This window comes from Pleurodeles waltl, chromosome 7 (assembly GCF_031143425.1).
Source record: "Pleurodeles waltl isolate 20211129_DDA chromosome 7, aPleWal1.hap1.20221129, whole genome shotgun sequence".
NCBI lineage: Eukaryota > Metazoa > Chordata > Amphibia > Caudata > Salamandridae > Pleurodeles > Pleurodeles waltl.
The window spans coordinates 599,317,510-599,341,256 of record NC_090446.1 but is presented as its reverse complement, the minus strand read 5'-3'; the positions used below and the strand labels follow the sequence as shown (position 1 = coordinate 599,341,256).

At 47.5% G+C, this 23,747-nt stretch overlaps 1 protein-coding gene across 1 annotated transcript in view; it reads left to right on the top strand.

The window, feature by feature from the left end:
* F12 (coagulation factor XII) overlaps positions 1–23,747 on the top strand; it is a 101,469-nt gene that overhangs the window by 38,622 nt on the left and 39,100 nt on the right. Inside the window, exons 4-10 of the mRNA XM_069244488.1 lie at positions 2,792–2,862; positions 3,248–3,355; positions 8,307–8,438; positions 14,890–14,994; positions 19,235–19,409; positions 19,882–19,979; positions 20,388–20,706. Coding sequence (XP_069100589.1) covers positions 2,792–2,862; positions 3,248–3,355; positions 8,307–8,438; positions 14,890–14,994; positions 19,235–19,409; positions 19,882–19,979; positions 20,388–20,706 — 1,008 coding nt within the window. The remainder of the gene's footprint in view (positions 1–2,791; positions 2,863–3,247; positions 3,356–8,306; positions 8,439–14,889; positions 14,995–19,234; positions 19,410–19,881; positions 19,980–20,387; positions 20,707–23,747) is intronic.

The window sequence follows — 23,747 nt, the reverse complement described above, 5'->3', positions numbered from 1 at the left end:
TTGACGCTTGCTCAGGTAGAGGGAGCCTGTGCCATTTCTCCATCCCGGCTGTGTAACACAGCTGGGTTGGTGAAATGTAATTGCACGTCAGTTTGGCTGGCATTAGACAGCTGGCCAAACTGACATGCACACGTTACAGCGCCCACCACTCCTCCTCATTATGGCCCGGCCCTGCCCTGCCGTAGATGTGCATGGCTCAGACAGTGACAAATAAAATGATAATAAAATAATGTTATCATTTTGTCACTGTCTGACTGAGCAGGGAGGGTGACATTCCTCTGCCATTACAGAGGGGCCGCATCTGTAGGTGATATAATAAAGAATGATGAGCTGCAGTGGCTCAGTGCCAAAATAGTACACTGGTAGTATGTTGTGGATCATTTATGCCTTGTGAGGGGCGCAGCAGAGTGTGCCCGCAGCCAGTACATGTCAGAGCAGTGCCACACCACAACAGGCAGGGGGTGTTGTGCACCTTTGATTGATAGGAGAGTTTGTAGGCTGTGATTGACACAAATGGCAGCTGGACTGTTATTGGCAGGAGTGGGTGCTAGGCTGTGATTGTGAGGAAAGGCTGCTGGGATGTTTCTACTAGAAACAGGCTGATAGGACAGATGGCGTTCAATGGGGGATGTCACAGGGACTATTATTGGACTCTGAGGGTGAAGAAGGTCTCCATGAAACAAAATCTCTCTAATATTGTATGTGCACTTAGAAAGCAATAAAACTGCTCACTGAACAGACAAAGCCCTGCGTATCACCTTTCTGTTACATCAGGCTGCTAAAGGGTAAGGGATGACAAAGGGGGTGATAAAGGCATGGGCTCTCATTACGACCCTGGTGGACGGCGGTAATTTGGGAAAAGGTACTGCCAACAGACTGGCGGTACCTTTTCCCAAATTATGACATTGGCGGTTTGGCTGAAGCCAAACCGCCAATGTACCACTTTGTCCGCCAGGGTGGTAACAGCCTTTGGGCTGGAGACTTCGGTCTCAAGCCAGGCGGCTGTCACAATCCCACCCTCTGGATTATGACCCCACCTACTGCTATGGTTTTCATGACAAATCTACCACCCCGAAAACCATGGCGGTAGGCACTATCAGTGCCAGGGAATTCCTTTCCTGGTACAAATAGGGGTCTCCCCCGCACCCCCTCCCAGAATCCTCCCTCCCCCTTCCTTTCCCGACCCACCGGACATCGACACATGCGCACACATGCCCACTCATTCACACATGCATACCCACATCCACCCACGCATGCACACATACATACCCACACCCCGCAACACACACTAACATACTTTGTAGCACACACGCATTCACAACACACAACATACACATACACTCACATTCATTCATTCACGCATGCACGCATTCCACGTGACTCACATCCGCATGCACACATACAAAAACAGACCCCCACACATGACACCCCCACACCCCTACACATGCACACAACACTCCCAACCCCCCTCTCCTGTCAGAGAACCTGACTTACCTGCTTGCAGGGGGTCCTCCGGCAGGGGACGGGATGTGGCGCTGCTGCCAGCTGCAGCGTCCACCAGCAAAACACCGCCAGGCCATATCATGGATCATGATACAGTAGGTGGTGTTTTGCTGGCATCCACCGTACTGGCGTCCGCCGCCATGACCATCGACGGAATGCTAAAACTTTTTAAACACTGACCCCCCCAGTCACCGATCTGGGTTAAATCCATATTTCTTTTGTTCACCATGCCACCTCAGTTTGGACCCATCCATATGCAAATCAGTCTTGACCCTGCTCCCCATGGGGACAGTCCAGCCTGAACTGCCAGGGCAGGTCCTTCTTGGACTGGAAATAAGCATCCTGGGACAGGATTTGGGGTACCACCCCCCATCAGCCAGACTAGTTTGAATCCCGTGGGACAGCGAGCAAGGGGCCCATGCCAGGGCATACCATGATCACTTATGGTGAAAGTAGCAACACCACAAGATGATAGACGGAGTGCTGAAACTTTTCAAACACTCACCCCTGTCACAGATGTGGGTTAAATCCATATTACTTTTAATCACCATGCCACCCCTGTTTGGACCCAGCCATATGGAAATCAGTCTTGACCCTTCTCCCATTGGGAAAAGTCCAGCCTAAACCACCAGGACCTTCCTGGGCCAGAAACAAGCATCCAGGTACCAGTTTAGAAATTATTTAATGCATAGTAGTGTAAGTCTGGATACCCCTGTCTATTATTCCAACCATCCAGCAATATTGTGTCAGCAGTGTTGAAAGCAGAGAAAGGCAAAGGAATAAAAGTGGTGTTTTCTGGTCTTTGTCTATGGTGAAGAGGAGCCCTTCTTTTATGTTGGCCAAGGTGGATTTAGTGCTCCCCGCAGGGCCTGAATCATGACTGATTATCATCGAGAAAATGATTTGCTTTGACATGCTCTGTTGTCTCATCTCCACGATGTAGTGGGTGGAATGAAACAAGTCATTGTGGATGTAGGAATCGGGTGGGTTCAGGCCCTGGTTTGACTCTGTATGTCCAGTATTCTTCGCTATGCCCTCTGTCTGAGCTTGTATCAGAGAATTACAGTAGCTGCAGGTAGTACATGAATTGGGCGCTCACTCAGTCTAGGCTATGAATGAGTTCTGGTGCCTGGTGGGCACAGTTTTTTGGTAAATCAGGGCTTTCTGAGCAGTATGCTTAGATTCCCACCCTCTTTCCCTGGAGTAGTGAGTGCCTTGAGATACATCCTCGCTGTCCTCTGTGTGTGCCCATCACTTGTCCTAAAATCTATGTGTTCTTGTGCTATAGGTGCGCCATCACCAAGAACTATGACAAAGACCAGAAGTGGTCCTATTGCACAGAGGAGAAGATAGTGAAAGGTAGAGTATTTCACAATGATAATCAATAACACATCAAGGTACTGTTGGAAATTTATGATAAAGGCTCTTCAGTGCTCGATTGCAAATCAATAGTCTCTACACATCAGTTTCCTGTTGGAATTCCATAATCTAGAGAAGTCAGTACTGTACAAGAAATTCATAATCAATAAAATTCAGTACCCTACTGGAAATTCGTAAGCCTTATAAGTCACGGTCAAGTTGGAAATTGACACTGCAATGTAGTGCTTGATTGCAAATCCATAATCAGTACAAATCAGTATCCTAATAGAAACCCTCAATCAAAACAAACCAGTGCCTTGTTGGAAATGCACGTAGGGCTCCACTGATGTCCTCAGCGTCTTATCTCTGTCTCTCCTGCTCTCAGATCACTGTGCCAAGAGCCCTTGTGAAAATGGAGGCACCTGTAAGAACACCTTGACCAACTATGATTGTGAGTGCGTGGAGGGATACACCGGGAGAGACTGCCAGACAGGTGAGAGGAACTAATCCAATGATACAGAGGAAGACATTGCCTGACGGGTGACATGAACTAATCCAGTGAGACATTGCCTGAACGGTGAGGTGAACTAATCCAGTGATACAGAGGGAAACATTGCTTGATGGGTGAGGTGAAATAATCTAATGATATAATCTAATGATACAGAGTGAGCCATTGCCAGGTAGTTGAGATGAACTAATCAAATGATACAGAGGGGGACATTGCCTGACGGGTGAGGTGAACTAATACAATGATACAGAGGGAAACATTGCCTGACCACTGAGTTGAACTAATCCAGTGATGCAGAGGGAGACATTGTCTCACGGGTGAGGTGAACTAATACAATGACATAGAGGGAGACATTCTTTGACGGGTGAGGTGAACTAATCCATTGATACAGAGTGAGACATTGCTGGATGGGTGAGGTGAACTAATCCAAAGATACAGAAAGAGACATAACCTGACAAGTGAGGTAAACTAATCCAGTGACACAGAGAGAAACATTTCGTATGGTGAATTAACCAGTGATACAGAGGGAGAAATTACCTAACGGGTGAGGTGAACTAATCCAATGATAAGGAGGGAGACATTGCCTCACAGGTAAGGTGAACTAATCCAATGATAGAAAGGGATACCTTGCCTGATTGGTGAAGTGAACTAATCCTTTGATACAGAGCAAGACATTGCCAGACGGGTGAGGTGAACTAATCCAATGACATGGGGGGAGACACTGAGGTGAACTAATCCAGTGATGCAGAGGGAGACTTTGCCGGATGATTGAGGTAAACTAATTCAGAGATACAGGGGGTGGCTCTGTCAAACAGGTGAGATTAAATAAATACAAGTATTCATAACAAGATACTGCCACACAGGTAAGGTGACCTGTTTTCAGGATTGAGAGGGAGACATTTCCAGATAGGTGAGTGGAACTAATCCAGTTAAAGACACTACCAGAGAGATGAGGAGATGTAATCCAAAAATACAGATGGAGATACGCCCAGACAGGTGTGGTGAACAGATTGAGTGGTAGAGAGAGGACATTGCCAGCATGGTAAGTAAATTAATCCAATGATCCAGTGTGAGACACTGCTAGACTGGTGAGCTGAATAAAAACAGGGGATATTAGAATCTAAAGGGAGACAGTGCCAGACAGGTGAAGACGACAGATTCAAGGAAAGAGATGGCAAAACTGTCAATCAGGTGAGTGAACTAAACTGACAATACAAAGGGAGACACTGCCAGACAGGTGAAATGAACAATTACAAGTGTTATATGGATGAAGAGGGAGACGCTGCCATGCGTGTGAGATGAACAGATTCAGTCATAGGGAGGGATGTCATACAAGATTAGTGTACTAGACTAATCCAGTGAGACAGTGGGAGACACTGCAAGACTGGAGAGGGGAACAAATACAAAGGGTACAAGGATGCTGAAGGAGACACTACCAGACATGAAGCTAAAGTAAACCAATGATTCAGCAGGGTACACTGCCAGACAGGTGAGGTGAGCACATACAGGGATACAGAGGGAGCCACTGACACTCCGGTGAGTGGACTAAGCCAACAATACAGAGGGTTTCACTGCTAGATAGATCAGGTGAATAAATTACAGGGATGCAGAGGGAGACATTGACACTCAGGTGAGTGGACTAAACCAACAATACAGAGGGTTTTACTGCATAGGGAGACACTGCCCGGCATGTGGGCTGAGCAGATTCAAGGACAGAGAGGGACAGAGGTGAGAGGAACTGATTTAAGGACTGAGGGAGAGACACGGTCAGACAGGTAAGGTGAACAAATACAAGGATACTGAACGAGACACTCTCGGATACGAGAGGGGAACAGATTGAAGGATAGAGACGGACAAACCACACAACAGATGATGTAAACTAGACCAATGATAAAGTGGGAAACACTGCAGGACAGGTGAGGAGCACTAATCAACTGATTGAGAGGAATGCACTGCCAGACAGGTGAAGTGATAAGAGTTAAGGCTAGGGTGGGAGACACTGCGAGACAGGTGTGGTGAAAAAGTTGAGGCTAGGGCCAGAGATGCTGCCTGACAGGTGAAGTGAGAAGATTTAAGGCTAGAGCGGGAGTCACTGCCAGACGCGCGAGGTGAAAAGAGTTTAGGCTAAGGAGTGACACGCTGCCCAACAGGTAAGGTGAAAAGGCTTGAGGCTAGGGCGGGGAGACACTGCCAGACAGGTGAGGTGAAAATAGTTAGGGCTAGGGCGGGAGACGTTGCCAGACAAGTGAGGTGAAAGGTTTAAGGCGAGGGTGGGCGACGCTGCCAGACAGGTGGAGTGATAAGAGTTAAGGCTAGGGGGGGAGACGCTGCTAGACAGGTGGAGTGATAAGAGTTAAGGCTAGGGCGGGAGACGCTGCTAGACAGGTGGAGTGATAAGAGTTGAGGCTAGGGGGGGAGACGCTGCTAGACAGGTGGAGTGATAAGAGTTAAGGCTAGGGCGGGAGACGCTGCTAGACAGGTGGAGTGATAAGAGTTAAGGCTAGGGCGGGAGACGCTGCTAGACAGGTGGAGTGATAAGAGTTGAGGCTAGGGGGGGAGACGCTGCTAGACAGGTGGAGTGATAAGAGTTAAGGCTAGGGCGGGAGACGCTGCTAGACAGGTGGAGTGATAAGAGTTGAGGCTGGGGAGGGAGACATTGCCAGACAGGTGAGGTGAAAAGATTCCATGACACAAACGGAGATAATGCCAGACATATGAGTTAACAAGGGACATGATACAGAGAGAGATCCTGCTAGGTAGGTGATGACATCCCAGGACAGAGAGAAACGCAGATCCCAAGATATACTGAGACACTAGCAGACAGGTAAAGTGAAATGATCCAGGAAGACATGCCAGACTGAGACTTCAGCAGCTCTCCACCAGGCCCACCCTCACTTCTATAGAGAGATCCTGGAAAACCCATATTCAATTCGAGGATTGCACCCCTTGTTATCAGCGACCTGGGGGTTCAGTATGCAAGACGACTGAAAACTCTTTTCGTTCCCTGGCATCGACTGTGACTCCTACCACTCATTTGTTTTGGTGAATTTCAAACCCTGAAATTCAAATCCAAGCACAGAATATGTTGTTTGGTTTGTGTGCGCTTACAACCTTTCATAAGCTGTTTTTTTTAAATGATAGACATTTACCCTGCAAATACTTGTGGTACTGTCCTTTCAAAGTTCACCTGAATAGTTCTTGGAAAAAGTTATGTCGTTGGAAGTGGACTCAGGAGAGTGAGTCTGCAGACACAGAGGGCCTGACTGAGGAATGAGAGCTAGATGGACTATATGAGCATTGCTTAGTTGTCAATCAAGGAGAGTCCCTATTCTTTTGACACAGAAAGAACTATTTTTTACAAGACTACCCTTTCCATGTTCTCTTGCACTTCCTCCCAGAATGCCCACATACTTCCTGTCAGGCTCATAGCCATCACCCGTTGCATAGTATGGCCGCCTGGCCACTGCACATGCTCAGTTCCACATATCCCAGGATGCTTCAGAGCACACTGTTGTATCAGGGGCTCTAAGACTAAGCTCCCCCAGGCCATCTTGCAAATAGTGTGAGTTCTGTGAGAGAGCCTGGGAGGATGTGGAGTGGAACAGACCCCTGAGCCTTAGACTGCGTATCTTACATTAGAACAGAAGAAGACACTCATCACTTAGGCCATAAAACAAAGCTCTAACCGCGGGTTGGTAAACGAGAATTGGATTTAGGACATAGCTTGAACAAGGGGTTCAAACATAAAAAGACACTATTTGGGGTTTCAAATACAGCCTGTGGGTTTCAAACAAAGCCCAGTTGGAGGTTAGAACATAACCCGTTCTTGTGTATTCGTCTAGTGCGACGTTACTCAAAGTACGGCCCGCGGGCCGCCAGTGGCCCCATGGACCTATCTTGGCGGCCCGCGGACGTCCGAGAAACGCCATATAATAATGGCCACAGTACATAAACATAGAAGAGGGCCGCAGGAGCATGCGCAATAGTGGCTACTTCGCGCATGCTCCCGCGGCCCTCCTCTATGTTTACCTAAGGCGGCCATTAGTTATGGCGTTTCAATGACGATCCTGGCTAGTGGTGGGAAGCCAAAGCCCCTTAAAAGTTAGCGCTTGCAGCTAACTTTTACGGGGCTTTTTTGTCTGCTTCCTGTCACCGTCTCCACGTCTGCCGCCCACCCGCCTGCCGTGCCGTTGTACATTTGTGGCATCTTTACAGTGCTTTATTAAGGCAGGTAAGGCTCTTTGGTTATTTATTTATTTGTTTTTAATGTAGTGTGTGTGTTACTGGGGTAGGGGTGAGAGCAGATGGCGCTGTATGCAGATGGCGCTGTGTGTGATACTGGGGTTTGGGTGAGAGCAGATGGCGCGGTGTGTGTGCTCTGTGTGTGTGTTACTGGGGTAGGGGTGAGAGCAGATGGCGCTGTGTGCAGATGGCGCTGTGTGTGTGTGCACTGTGTGTGTTACTGGGGTAGGTTTGTAGTTATACCTGGATTCAAAATGCAGCATTGTTTAGCAATGTTTTGAAAAAGGGGGCGGGGTGGTTGTACCCCCTATAAGCCCCGCCTCCGCCCCTACCCCCGCTGTCACTTCAGTGCGACCCTCGGCCGCAAACCATACTGCAATTTTGGCCCCCGAGAAAAAGTTTGTGAGTACCCATGGTCTAGTGTGACAGAACCCAGGCTTTCTCGGGACTTGTCTTCGTTTACTAGAACAGAAAGGCCCCGACTATACTTAGAAGGTTGATTTGAGATTTACTGATTCTAAGCAGGGCCGAGTGGCACAGTAGGTGCAGGTCTCGAGTGAATCACTTCCGCTCTCATTTCGAGAAAGTATATATTGGAATGGATGAGCGGCTGCAGAGAGAGCCTCACCAGAGGTGTGTATTCCAAGTTTCAGTCTCTGCTCATTAGATGTCTTTTCCCCTCTCCTTTCTACAGAGATGTGCTTCGACGCCCAACTGCTGCAGTTTTTTGACTTGGAGGAGCGCTGGATGAGGGCCAGGCCACCACATGTGGAGGAGTGCCATTGCAGTAAGAAGGGAACATCTTGCAAGCGCACCAACGTCAAATGTAAGTTTCTGGTGTGCTGTGGGGGGGAGGGGCATTTCCTCCTGCATGTGATTGGGTATTTCTGATCAGGCACCTTACAGACTCGATGAGGCTTTCAGGAGTTCCTGTTGTGGTCCTTTTATAGCTATCTTCAGAACCACTCACAAAGGTTGTGACTGTCCATACGGAGAGCTCTCCATGTACTATGATTCTATGTGCTGGAACCCACAAATAGCAGTTTACCTTAGGGTCATGTGGGAGGAACTTCAGAGCAGCCTGCCATGCGTCTCGTGGGTTTCCGGAAAAATGGTGAAACAGCTTTTTGGGCTGAGCATCCAGCACGAGGCCTGCATGTTTTAAGTTAGAATCTAGACGGGGCTAAATTAGCCGTTGGTCCTTGAGAGGTTGCTAAAATCAGTACCATGGAGTTGAGTAAAGCAACTCCTGGTACTCAAGTTTGTGCATTGTGCATCCCCTCGGACAGTGAGACATCATTCGCTCTTCCACAGAAACATTGGTCAGAGGTTGTGGTCAAAGACCACATTGACTATCGTAGGTGATCCCTTCCTGATAGAAGAACCTTGACCTTTGACCCAGACACTCAATCACACTAACGTCCTGTCTCTAGCACTGCCTTCCCTACAAAACTCCTTGCTAAAAAGGCGACTAATCAAACTATACTTTCGAACAAGACCTACAACCCATAGTGTGCTCTAGCTGAGGAACGTCCACACTGAAGGATTCCTTATGAGTCTCCTGTGAAAACCAGGGAGACAGACAAAACTCTTTATTGTTTTCGTCCAACTTTAGGGACGATAACATTTGATAATTTTTAATAAAACAAAGATCTTACTGTCTTATTAACATAAAATGTTTATGAATTACTTCTGGGTTACAGCATTTCCTAAGCTTTTTTGTTCTCTCCCTACAATGACATGTAACAGCAGAAGAAGGATCATTGTAGTTTCTATCACTCCTTACACCCCCCCTGCCCCCCCTCCACCATAATGGTATCTAAATGTCTGCTGTTGGCAGATCCCTTCTGCTCACATAAATGACAGTCGCACTTAAGGACGAACTAGCACAAGTTTCTTATTTTGTTTAAACTGCTAAAAAGATGAATACATCAAAGCTATGCATTTTATTATCAGGATTGTGTGGAAATGTAGGTGCATTATCAACAGTAAAAGTACCATTACCTATAAACATGAGCTTTAAAAATCTCATCCGAATCTTACCCAATGTAGGGCACACGAAAACCACAAGATCAAAACCTTGGATTCCAAATAAACATAAATTACAAACTCGATCGTTTTTCTTAAGTCTCTCCCAAGCACTGGCTAATAGTAACATTTGCAATCTAGGGCCATATGTACGAACACATTTTCCCATTGACACAGAATGGGAAAAACCCTTTGCTACATCTGGCCCCTAGTTTGAAGAATCAGTGGTGCACAATATGCGCAATATTCCTACTCAGATAGTGCTGCATTATCTTAATACAAGAGGCACATACCCTCCTATTTCCGGGATTTAATAGACAGGAAGCGTTATCCAACCCCAGACTCAGAGCCGGGCTAGAATTATTACAAAATAGCTTAAATTCCGACACTGAGGTAGCTGCCAGTTCCCCTTGGTTAATTTTAAAGTAGGAAAAGGCAGAGAGAGGTTTTTCCCAAAGGCACTGTCATGCATCTGCTCAGTGAAGGCCTCTGAGCACAACTTCTGCTTGGAGTTTTATCCCTGGAATACATCAACCGAATAGCCGCTAGGCCGAGTACACATGCACTCACCAGTGGCGGCTCCTCCATATGGGCGGAGGAGTGTTGCCCACGCCAACAGAGGCAGCTGCTAAACCTTTTAAACAAAACAATAATAAGCTATGTTTATTATTGTTTTGTTTAAAAGGGGCGGGCCACAGGGATGACGTCTCAGGCCGGCCAAACACACATGCGCTGTAGGCTGTGTTGCCGGGCTGGAGAGAGCCTGCACAGTCTGCCTGGGAGCGCCCCCAGCCAATCCTGACGCTGCTTTGGGCAGCGTCAGTATAGGCCGCAGGGCAGGCTGGGAGCCCGTGCCTGTGTCCAGCCAGCAACAGGTAAGTGTGTGTGTTTTTTTTAAATTAAATTCAATTAAATTTTAGCGCCCGCCCTCCCGCCCCTCCTTCCATCCCCGTCCCTTCCACAGCCCGCAAGCCGCTACTGGTACTCACTAGACCCATTTCTAAATGCAGAGCCACTAATGGGGTTACCGTATTCAAAACATTTATTCTACGAAGAATTTTACCTTTAATGGAGTCCAGAAAAGGCTAACCAGCAATAGTCACAACCGCTAAGGCATTGAGTAAATAGGGAGGACATTTTAAATGATATAGCTGAAGCAGAAACTAAAAGTGCCTAAGGCATTGAACATTTTAAAACAATCTTCGCCTATTAGCATGGTTCATGGCTTTAGTGCAGGAATGGCCTACGTGATAAATTAGGACTGAAGTATTTTCCTGGATAAAAGTATGACTGTCCAGGTTCGTAAAACCTCACCAAGAATTACCAAGATATCGCAATTACTGGCTCCCGTATTACCACAGACAACATTCTGACTTTCAACCACTGGAATAGGCTCTGTGCACAGATTTCCCCAAGTTTTTCTCTCATTTCGAGTACTTTCCCGCTAACAGATTCCCTCTGCTATTTAGGGGTGAATGCTATATGAGAAGTACGCGGGAGTGCAGGTTTTGACAGGAAACTCGCAATACCTTTGCAGGGAAGAATGTTCCCCCGAATCAGGATTACGGAGAAACACCTTCGAGGGTCTGAGTATTTGAGGAAACGAGGCTGCGTAGTCTTAGTTCCGCTTTATGCCTTTTTTCCAACCACCAGACACTCCCGCACCTCTATTTCAATCTTTCAGAACTTTGTTCAACCTTGTTTTCTCCCTTTGTTACTGTTTTTCAGGCTTTCTCTTTCTCCTTTTGTGTTTTTCTTTCTCACGGTATGGGTCGAAGTCTGATGAAGAATAATAAAGTTCCAGTTTCCAAAAATGGGTGCCGGTGGGCTTCGCCTATAAGTACCAGCTCAAATTAAGCACTAGGCATCTGATACTATGGGTAGGTTCAATGAGATGACCGAAGTGCTGAAACAACCTCTGAAATGCGTGATTTTTCTCCTTTTGGAAGGAAATAGGTTGGATCTTCTATTGGGAGTGGGGGATGGTTCTGGTTTTGTTGACACTTTCAAACTCGACAGCAGCGGAATTCAATATTTGTCTTTGACAGGTGCATGAACTGTGTGCTTAGTTAAATCAGCGAAGCAGGTTCTTGACCACAGTGTAGGAGAAGTGACGACAGTTGGCGTGATACTGCTGTGAGACAGGCAGGCGTGCAAACAAACTGAACGCTTGATTAGGAAGTGTCCCAGACTGTCATAAAACAGTGTTGTGATAGGTCTGTTTGCCAGACAACTTAGGTGAAAGAAGCGGCCATCTTTGCACAGGCAGACAAAGGTTTTTGCTTAAGGAAGCACCCCATTATGCGACAACTTTGTCAAGACTTGGTCCATGAAGATCACATGTAGGCAAAGAGAAGAGATAGATATCTAGAGGGGAGAAAGGAGAGAGGGATTCGCTAAAAATGCGTATCGTTTTCTCTCATGATGGTGTGATGTGGTGCCATATTCGGACAAAATAATGTCACCTAACACGAAAGCCAAAAATCAAGTGCTAGTTGCCAATTGATGGTGTCAGCTAAACTGTTCAGGTAACTGATTGGCAGGCATGCAGAACATGGCGCGAAATGTTACCAGCTGGACAGATTTCCAATTTTGACTGCTCTTCGGCAAGTGTGCCTTTGTAACACAAGGTGCTCTCATTATTTACTTCAATAGCTTATTATGTGGTGCATCCAAAGAACCTATGATATCCCCAATATCTTTTAATATCTATATCAAACTGTCCACCGACAGTCTAGTCAACACTTCTTCAATAATTCTCAAAAGTACATGGATCTCATAGGAGATCCCTCCATCACTGGTCTCAACAATTTCTTCATCCTACTGAAGTCCTGAGTGACAAACAATTGGTTTACCTTCAACGCGGTTAAAACTGAGGTTGTGATCTATGTAACCAATCACAAACTCAAGAGTGGGTCATTGCCTGCATCCACCGCTTTCGTTGTGGACCTTGGTACATCAAGACATACCACAAAATCACAGATTTGTGGGAAAGCTTTGTCAACACCTAATCTGTGAAGACCAGGTCAACAAAGGTTTTTTAACGTGGATAATTCACCTTAAAACGCTTTAAGAAGGTCCAGCTTTCCCATTGCAGGCAGCACAAAGCCTCTACAACACAAACCACTTTGTGAGCAGACACTGGCTACTGAGATTGCTCACAGACCAAGCACCAAGAAAAAGTACTTACGGACTCCAAAATGCTCATTATTGTCCCAAACCGACTATGGATCTCATCAACAGGCATGTCCATCAACAGTGGCCAAGATTGAAGAGCTGAATTCAAGTTCTTAGCCACACTTTGCAATACAACACACAGCAACGCTTTTAGGTATCTTCGGTCACCAGATAAGTATCCCATAGAAATCTGTTGTCTTCCTTCAAACAGAGCCCGGAAATCCCAAAATCCAGGGGCGAATTGACAATTCTACTTGTGTAGACCCAAACAACCTAACTTTCACCTGCTCCTGCCATGCTGGAACATTTCGACCTTTGCACAAACCCATATTTGCACAGAGGTCGGATTTATGAATTTTGTGGTTTATTGCTCCCTGTTTGTTACATTGTGCAATAAAGCCTGCACACTCTGTTAAGCTTCAACAGGTCAAATCTGCCAACAAATACTGGAGGGGGGAAAGGCCCAGTAATTACTGGGACATGCAATAATGCATCAAACACTGCATACTATGCCCCATTTTTGGAGAGAGAACTGAAATAGACCTGGCTCTTTGATTGAGCAGCACACCCACAAACAGCTCCTTGAGACACTATGGGCCTGATTCTAACTTTGGAGGATGGTGTTAAACCGTCCCAAAAGTGGCGGATATACCACCTACCGTATTACGAGTCCATTATATCCTATGGAACTCGTAATACGGTAGGTGGTATATCCGCCACTTTTGGGACGGTTTAACACCGTCCTCCAAAGTTAGAATCAGGCCCTATGTGTGATAAGCCGTGCTCTACAAATCTCTGATTGATTGATTGAAATAGGTTCTGTTTAATACACTCAAATTTCAAAACTAGGGGTGTCGGATTGTATTAGGTGTGATACTTTATTGACCACACTAAACACCCAATACCCCTATGGGGCATTCGAAGTCAAGATAGAAGGAGATAAACCATTAAGTATCCTCAAGAATGTGAAGCTGTTAATCCTCAATAGGGGTATGCACAGATGCAACGTTTTTGCAATCTGCGGGAAGTTCTGTGGAATACTTTGCAACTTCTTGGATGAAAATGAATTGGATGTCTGTTGACTCAGAGCGTCGAGTAGGCACGTCAGAAGCTATCCCGATGGGACGAGAAACTGAAGTGGGGTCCTAATTAGAAAAGCCCCTGCTTCAGTGTTGAAAACAGACTGAAACGCTCAAAGATGTAGCTGTGATTTACTCTTGTAGTATCTTGGCCTAGCGCTGAATTTGAAACTAAGGCACATGTAAGTCAAATATACCAGTGGCTTATTTCTGGAAATCAGGAGCAGGCCAGGGGAACAACGAAACTGTGGCACACCTACTCATAGCCAGTGTCTCTAAAATGATGTGCAGGCGTGGATCAAATTATGCAGCAGGGTTGACTATATGAGCAAAGGTTTCACCTCATTAGTACTAGTTTAACACTCAGGCTCATCAATAAGCAAATGAAATGTGGCTAGGCAACCCAGGCGAAGAGCCTTCCACTGTGTTGCAACTCGGGCTGCTGCCCTTTAAGTAATTTTTGATACATTTGAGATAGAAACATTTATAGTTACAATCTGCAGATTATGAGGGAGATTTTATGCAGCAGATGGTGGATTATATGGCAATGCGACAAATGTGTGTTTATGCGAAAAACACCGTGGCTGCAGAATCGCATAATTCCACTGGCCCTTCTCATCTCATAGCATAATCTTTATTAATCACGTCCAAAATGTTGTGGAAGGAATGTTCAGCAAGAAATCCGGTTCCATCTAGTGATATGTTCCAAAACCATTAGATGGCGCCTGATGGCTAACTCTTCATTAATAAATAGTGCCGTTTTGCTCTGAGTCTATAAATAAATATTGCAGCGTGAGTGCGGCAGCCTCAGAAACGGCTGCGCCTGAGGAACAGCGAACCTTCTAGACTCCCGCGCCCGCCTCCCCTTCTGACGGCCCTAGCATCGACCTCTTCCGCTTCCAAACCAAATTTCTGACTTGGTTTTACATATGAAAGAAATATTTACATTTATGTTTTCACCAGACATCAGCTCCGCCTCTTTTTTGTTTCTAGCGTGTGATGTGAATCCATGTTTGAACGGAGGACACTGCTGGGAAGCAAAGAAAAGTCGTGTCTGCAGCTGCCCCAAAGAGTACACAGGCAAATTTTGTGACATAGGTAAGGTGGACAAGAGAGAGCGAGGGGAGAAGAGAAAGAAAGTGGGGAGAGAAGAGATGGGACAAAATATAATTATGTGGAAGCTGAAGGTCAAACTATGCTTAGTTTTTATTATATTTTAGACAAATTATGTAACACAAAGCAGAACATTCTGTGGCAGTACTATTTCACTATTTTGACATTTTAACACATAGTAAAAGTGTCTAAAAGATTTTACATCATTAGTACCAGTTTAACAAAAAATAAATCACTCAGCAGGAACTGAGGACCTCATTTCGAGGCTGGCTGTCTTACCACCGTGGACCCAGTGGTAAAGACTGCAGCATTACAAGTTGTGGTGTTTGGCAGATGCCAAACCACCACAACGCTGCCTGACCCGTTGGTGCACTCGCACCGACACGGCCGGCTGTGAGCTCCTCCAGCCCGGCGGCAGGCCTCTGCCTGCCAGCCAGATTACAAGCCTTCAGACAGACAGGCTTTCCGTGCCGGTCACCCCGCCACGAAAACTCTGGCAGTAACACACTCTGCAACAGGAATCCCCATTCCTGTCAATGGCACACACACCCCCACACGTCCACACATATGTAAACACCCCCCACCTGTCCACACACTTAGAAGCACCCCCACCCGCCCACACACTTACAAACACCCCCCCAACCGTACACATCCATTCTAACACCCCACCCACTCTCACACTGACATACACACCCCCCACTCACACATACACACCCCCCAAAAAAATTCTCCCCACCCCTCCCCAATCATCCACACCCCCACCCCTTCACAAACGCATACATTCACATACACACCTCCCTCATACGCATACATTCACACACACACTCCCACTCCCTCAGACGCACACACAAACCCCCACTCACTCGCAGACTTGCACACAAGCACCCCCAACTGCACGAATACATCCAGACACCACCACTTGCTCGCTCATAGACATGCACTCAGACACCCCCATACGCACACAAACATGCACTCAGATACCCTAATTCGCACACATACACACAAATACACGCACTCAGCCACCCCCATTTGCACACAAACATAGACTCAGTCATCCCCATTCGCACACATACCCGCATACACCACACGTGCACCCAACACCCTCCCTTTCGGACGATCAACATACCTTTTCCGGCATGATGGTCGTCCAGAGGGGACGGGTCCTGAGGGTTTTGCACCGGCAGCACCACCACGCCAGCAAGACTCCGCCAAGATGTATTACAGCTCATAATACAGTGGGTGGAGTCTTGCTGGCGTGGCGGTGTTGGTGATGCAACCACCTCTTCAACTCCGTCGGCCAGGCTGACAGAGCCGGACGTAAACACAACTCCTAATATGGCAGTCAGCAGACCTCCAGCACTGGCAGTCTCTTGGCTGCAGCGGCTTCAGCGGTCATTGGAAAAGACTGCTGAAGTCATAATGAGGCCCTAAATGTGACCAGATATCCTTTGCAAGGGGCCTGCTACTGAAATAACTTTTGATCCCTTTGAGCTAGAAGCAAGCATGTTCTTGTTGAAATCGGCAAATTGTGTAGCAGATGGTGTGTTATGTGGCAAGTGTGGTGTATCCTTAATTTTTGGATAGCCAGTAGTTACGTCATCAAATAATTCCAGTGATCCTGACTATAATACAGGGAGGTGTGAATATGGGCAGCAGAAAACGTGAGAGGGACAACAACAATGACAGATGAAATTCGGGGAAATAGAGGATGGAGTGCAAAAGAAAAAAACAGTGACCTAGTGAGTAAGAAGGAAAAGGTAGAAAAATATGGGACAGGAGAGAAAAGAAGTGGTGCAATAGAGGAGGGCAAGAGGAGAGGAGTGGAATAGAGAGAAAGAAGAAAAGAATAAATACAAGGAAAATGTAAGAGGGAAGACGAATGAGGCGGCGGTTGAGAGGGACCAGTGGGAGTGACGGAACAGAGGAAAGAAGGAGAAGCAAGAATAAGAAGAGACTGAGAAAGACCAGCACAAACTATGATCTCAGCCAGGGAGGAGTGCAAAGAGAGCTGGGAGTGAGAGAGGGAGAACGCGGGGGAAGATGAGAGGAGTGACAGGAGGAAATGCTTGCCAGTCAGCCAGATAGAGCGGAGAGGGGCTCAAGAGGATTTCATGTGACAAAGTTAAGGGGGGGGGGCAGACCGCAGTAGGAGAGACGTGAGAAAGTGAATTGGAGGGGATAGAGATGAAAGAGGAGGGATGGCTAGAGGCGGTTATATGTCAGAACAACGCATGCTCCAACCACGCATGCCTGAACAATGAGGTCGGAACAACGACCTCGTTTTTACCACTAATGCCTTTACCACGAATGCCTTAACAACGATTTTTTGTTGTAAAGGCATTCCTGGTAAAGGCATTAGGGAACGGCATGCATGGTTCCAGCATGCGTCCCCCCTGGCACCCGATCCCCACCCCTAAAAATTACCAGGGCCTCCCACCCCCACAACCACCCCAACCCTCCACCCCCAAAATTACCACAACCCCAACCCCCTCCACTAAAACCTAAAGCACCCCAACCCCCCACCCCACCCCTAAAACCTGGCACCCTCCCCCGCCCCTAAACCTTAATCACCCGAGCCCCCACCCCCAAAAACTAAAAATACCCAGACTTCCCACCCCGCCCCAACCCCACCCCCAAAATTACTGCAACCCCTCATCCCGCCCCTAAAACCTAAAACCACCCCAACCCCCTCCCCTAAAATCTAAAGCACCCCAACCCCCACCCCTAAAACCTAAACCCTGAACCCCATCCCCCGCCCCTAAACCTTAATCACCCCGAGCCCCCACCCCAAAAACTAAAAATACCCTGACTCCCCACCCCCGCCCCTAAAACCTAAAGCACCCCACCCCTAAAACCTAAACCCTGACCTCCCCTCCCCCGCCCCTAAACCTTAATCACCCCGAGCCCCCACCCCACTCCCAAAAATGAAAAATACCCCGACTCCCCACCCCTAAAACTAAAAATACCCCGACTCCCTGCCCCTAAACCACCCAGACCCCACCCCCAAAATTAAAAATACCCCAACCCCCCTGCCCTTAAAACAGCCCCAGTCCCACCCCAACTTACCTCCTCCTTGATCGCGTTGTCCTCCTCAGCCAACTCCCTTCTTCTGTGCCTTACCCACGCATGTGCGTGGTTCAGCACATGCGTGGTTAAGGCCCTGAACAAGGAAGTTGTGGTTAACGAAAGCGTTGTTCTGCCGTTCGGGAGGCTTCCCGCTAGAGGCAGGAGCAGAGAAAGACTCGAGGAATGAACAGGCACATGAACTGAGACGCAGGTAAGGAATAAGAGGTGTGTGGAGACGGAGAGGTATGGTGGAAAGAAGTATGCACGAGGCGACATGGAAAGAGAGGAAGGTGGGGGTGAGGGTATGGAGGGCGAGGAGGTAGAAATGAGGAAGAGACACATGGACGTTCTGTGACGTAGAGCGAGTCTCTATCCTGGGCAAGGAGCGGTTACTGTGGAGAAGCTTAGGTAGGTGGTGTCTTTCATCACCTGTGTCCCAAGGCTTCAGTACTATTGCTCTGCTCCCAGATTTCGCAGTTACGCAATTTTTGCACATGACGTTCCCTGAGGGGAAGAGAGAGATGTAGTCTAGAGGAGGCGGTAAGGAGTGCAGAGAAGAGAAGGAAGCCAGAAAAAGTGGACACTGGAGCTGCTGAATCTCTCCATATGTCTGGGCCTGTAGAGTTGATGGTGACGTGAATTGAAAGGTCAGATGTGCCCTGGTTAGCATCCTTTATAAACACTCTCAGCTGAATTTTAGAGGTCACAGAGCACCTAAAGGTCATCTGCAGAAACAGCAAACACCACAGAAAGTACTGAGGCACACAGCACGGCTTTCTCCCTTGTACCCCAATTAAAAATTCCTCTTGCTTTTCTGGAGTCAGTTTACTCAAACATGCGTCACCCATGGCCATGTCTGCTTCTGCCCTCGGTCCACAGAGAGGGAATTTCGAGTGCTGCAGTGGAGGGAAGGGCTCATAGTGGTGCCTGAGATCAGAAGGCTTCAAGGCAAGGAGTTACCATCAGAAGATGCTTAAATAGAGAAGGATTTGAAGGAAAGGAACGGGCAAATAAGATTGGGAAAGCCACAAGCTGTGGGTATAGGGGCTGAAAATGGAATACAGGGGTGAAATTGAAAGAACTTCGGAATTTGGGAAAAACATTGAAGAGAAAAAGCCATCCTCAGTACATCACAACTGAACTGAACTTTACTCTGCAGATCCCAGGGAGTTTTGTTACTCAGGGAACGGTGCTTCCTATAGGGGTACCGCACAGACCACCGCTTCGGGCCTGGAGTGTCTGCCGTGGAACTCGGACATCATGTTCCATGAGCTCTCTATCCACAGTATGGACGAGGCACTTATCTCCGGACTGGGTGGACACCCCTACTGCAGGTGAGATCTTTTATGGGGAACCAGTGGGTGTGGGTGGTAGAGGTCACCCTTACTGCAGGTGAGGGGGACAGACTGAGGTAGAAAAGTTGGGATATCCAAATGAAGGGGGCACCCATATCAAGAACTGGTTTCCCAGGATCATAATGTCTCTCGTACATCTATGTACGTACATCAGAACAGAGAGAGTGCTTTCTTCCAGCAGAAAGAAAAGACCTTGTAGGTTCTCGATAGCAGGAGTTGCCCAGACCTCAAAGAACATTGACCGGAGGCCCTTTATGAAGTTTACTCCTGGCGCACTAGTACAAGCTTCCCAAATGAAGTGAGGAGGTGAAAAGCTGTGATAGTAAGAGCATGAGAAACCATCTTATCTGTCTGACCTGCTGTCATGTTTTGGGAAAGAGTTCACTGGTAGCAAGGCCTAAACCAGTTCTATTATCTGTGACTGACTGAGCTGGCACTTTTGTCTCTGCAGGAACCCAGGACATGATGTGCAGCCATGGTGCTATGTGGTTAAAGACCAACGCATAAGCTGGGAGCACTGCAGTATCCCAAAATGCAACGTAACAGAAGGTAAGATGGGTGCCTTCCATTGTGGGTTGCGTGGTGCGGCAGGATGTTGGAGCTGATTGCATCTGGCGATTAAAAGGGTAGACCTCATCACATGAGAAGTGGAGAGAGGATGCCATCTGGGAAGGATTGCCAAGAAATGAGAGTTATCATGTGAGGCACAAAGAATGGCAGTTCGCATCATGGCGGGGTGGAGACTAGTGGCCATATTAGCATGCAGAGTAGAAATCAGGGAAAGCTAATGGAGCCCTTTGAGTGAGCAGCAACGACATTCATCCTGTTGTCCATTTTAGAAGAGAGATTGGGCAGTTCTGTGAGTGGAAAGGAGAATGTTGACACTGAGGGGTGGAAGTCAAAGAACCCTGCTTTCTTGCTTCCAAGCACAACAGACTGATTTCTGTTTCACTCCAGAGGAATCTACAGCTGTGACAAAAAAGACTCCCCTTGGATCGAAAGATACAGCTCCTGAGACGAGAGAAGCCACTCCTGGCACGAGGGATACTGTTGCTGGGACGCCTGAGCCACCTGTGAAAAGGGATACGTCACTCTCGAGCTGTGGAAAGCGTAGCAGGAAGAGCCCAAGCATGACATCACGCATTGTGGGAGGTCTGGTGGCGCTGCCCGCCTCCCACCCCTACATGGCAGCCCTCTACCTAGGAAAGCAGTTCTGCGGGGGCACGCTCATCGCACCTTGTTGGGTAGTGACTGCCGCCCACTGCTTGCAGATCATGTAAGTTCAGTCCTTTCCAAACGTAATCAGTATTTTGTTCTAATTCGCTGGGGTGCCATTGCAAGAACTCATTCCTTCACACATCTTGTAAAGCCAGCCATCCTCCCCATTCATTTCGGCACTACCCCTTAGGACACCATAGTCTCACCTTCATGCTCAAACCTCACCAGCACTTCTCAACAAAGGTGTGAACCCAATAGATCGTACACACACCTTTAATGAACAGTACCAGCACTTTACAGTACGGCTGTCAATCTAGTGTAAGCCAATACCCATATATCCTGGATGTGTTGCTATAGTTTATCCAGGAAGTGGCGCCACTTTTCAGCTTTGCTTCAATGCAAACAACTGACATTACCAGCACTTCTCAACAGGGCTGCTAGGCTTTTAAAACGAATCTACTTCCACTTGCCCACAGGGTGGCATGCATTTATTTGGAACAATCAGTGCTTATTTTTTAAATAAAAACGTGCCTGTGCTCAAAGCCCTCCTATTAAACACGCGGCTGCTGCAATTAAATGTGGGAACACGGAATACTGAGGCAGCGTAATCCTGAAGCCATCTCGGGCCTCTTTAATCCATTCACAGCCACCGCCTGCCTCTTCAGCTCACTCTAGCAGCTTTCTGCTTTCTCCCTTTGCGACGCTTTTTCGTTTCCCCCTTACTCCGTCTTTCCCAGATGTGTCTTTTACTCGCAGCAAATACTTGGGGCAGAAGAATAAGCGCCAGCCCTAAAAAATAAGTGCCGGTGCTCAGCACCGGAAATAAACACAAATTAAGCACTGAGAACAGTGGCACTTCTCTGCACGATGGGAATACTTCCTATGGGATATTTCCAGCACTTTCCTGTAAAAACATATTTTACTTGACTGAATAATCACATTTCTCCTCACCTGGAATAAACAAACGCATGCAACTGTTACACTTAAAAAAATAATTATATTGCCGGTATGAGAGCGAAGGCATGTTTATAGTCGGCCCTTTTTAAAAACCATTCATATTCAGTTCAGTATTACTCAGAATACAGAAGCTGACAGCACCTGCTAATCGTCCTGCACTGGTGGTATTAATAGTGAGTTATCCTGTCCTTGAATATTTAGGAGACCGAGGGTTGAATTTTCGTTGGATACTTAAAGGCGCTGCCGCTCACTGTTCAATCTCCAGTTAAAACAGTTGGGCAATTTATTTCCGTCCTGGCCCATGCCTGCCTAGATGGCCAGAGGCGTAATGCAACTTCAGCCCCCCGCTGAAAAGTACTTCTAGGAGGGGCCTCCCTCCTGGGCCCAGTCAGGGGCCTGCCGTCTGTGCACAGTGTACTGTGGCCGAAAAGGACCCCTGGAGCTCGCCCCCCCCCCCTTTCGGCGCTCCCGCGGAGGCTGCGGGTGCCCTTGTTACGCCACTGTAGGTAACGCACCACAGTCTGTAGCCCCTCCAATCCCACTTTTGCCGACGCTTGCTGCCTGCGCCTAGGCCCTCCTGTGCCGCTGCTACAGAGCCACATATGTGCCCTGGGCAATCTCTCCTGCGCCCGTCCGAGTGGTGGCTCTAAGCGCTGCTTCCCAACAGGGCCAAGTCCCCCGCCCGTTCCGCTGTTGCAGTGCCGCGGGCCCATTTCCGCAACTGCCATTTACATTGTCCCACTCCGGCTCCTGTAGTCCTCGGTAGTGGTGAGGAGGTGCTCTGTATATGTGTGAGGGAGATGACGTGGGAAAATAATGGACTGCCACTTAACCAACTTTCGTGGTCATCTGATTATGTCAGTTAGCCTTCTGAAAGAGTAAATTTCTGGGAAAAATAGAAATGTCAACTCTCGAGGAAATAGAAACAAATGACAGACAGAGTTAAAAGGCAGAAATACGACCAGCACTGATAATACTCGCGGGGAGGCTGCCTGAGGGCAAGAGGCAGCAATGATAAAGAAACAGTCATGTGAGGAAAGGGACAACGAGGAAAGGGACGATGTGCCTAGGAAGGGCGAGGCACTGAGAGGTGGGCAGAAAATGGTGACCAGAGGAAGGGTGACCAAGTGCCCCTGGTTTGATGAGACAGTCCCGGATTTCCACCAGCTGTCGTGGAAGATTTTGTCAAATTTGGCTCATGCCCCGGTTTTCAGAGATGGACGTCTGAATCAGTGTGTGTGGGGGGGGGGGGGGGGGCAGTTTCTGTGTGTTCCAAAGAGGGACTAATTACCGCCTGTTTTCAGAAAGCAATTGAATTAACATATACGATACTTGGTTTAAAAATAGCATTTTATGTAGTTCCTTTGTGCCTTTCCTGTATTTCTTCGTTGATGAGCGCTGTCATTCTGTGCATCTTGGTCGATGTAAACTTGTAGTCCCTCTACGAACAGTTTCTCCGAATTCAGAGAATTTATTCCGAAGTGGGGGATTTCAAACAGTAAACCTTGGCCCTTGAGCAGAAATTGATAGAACGTGACTATAAGTTGAGGATTGTCTAGAGGGCACAAAAAAGAGCAAGGAACTGTGACAGGGAAGTACAGGGAAGCCGAAACCCATTTATGTGACAGCCTTTAACACTGCTTCCAATGAAGTGAAACGAATAATCAATAGGAACTGAAGAATCTTGAACTCAAGTGGCCTACAGTTGAAAAAAAACAATGTTTTCTTTCAGGAAGAGTGCCAACATACGGGACCTATTGATCCACACTAGACCCCAACATCCAGTACCCATGAATGAACCTAAAATGTGGGATTTACCACAAGTGAGGGGCCATTCAGCAAGTGGATCTTGCAGTGTAGGAGGCTGGACTGGCTTGTAGTGAGTACCAAGGGGTACTTACACCTTGCACCAGGCCCAGGTGTCCCTTATTAGTGTAGAGGGGTGTCTAGGAGCTTAGGCTGATAGATAATGGTAGCTTAGCAGAGCAGCTTAGGCTGAACTAGGAGACGAGTGAAACTCCTACAGTACCACTAGTGTCACTTGCACAATATCATAAGAAAACACAATACACAGATATACTAAAAATAAAGGTACTTTATTTTTATGACAATATGCCAAAGTATCTCAGAGTGTACCCTCAG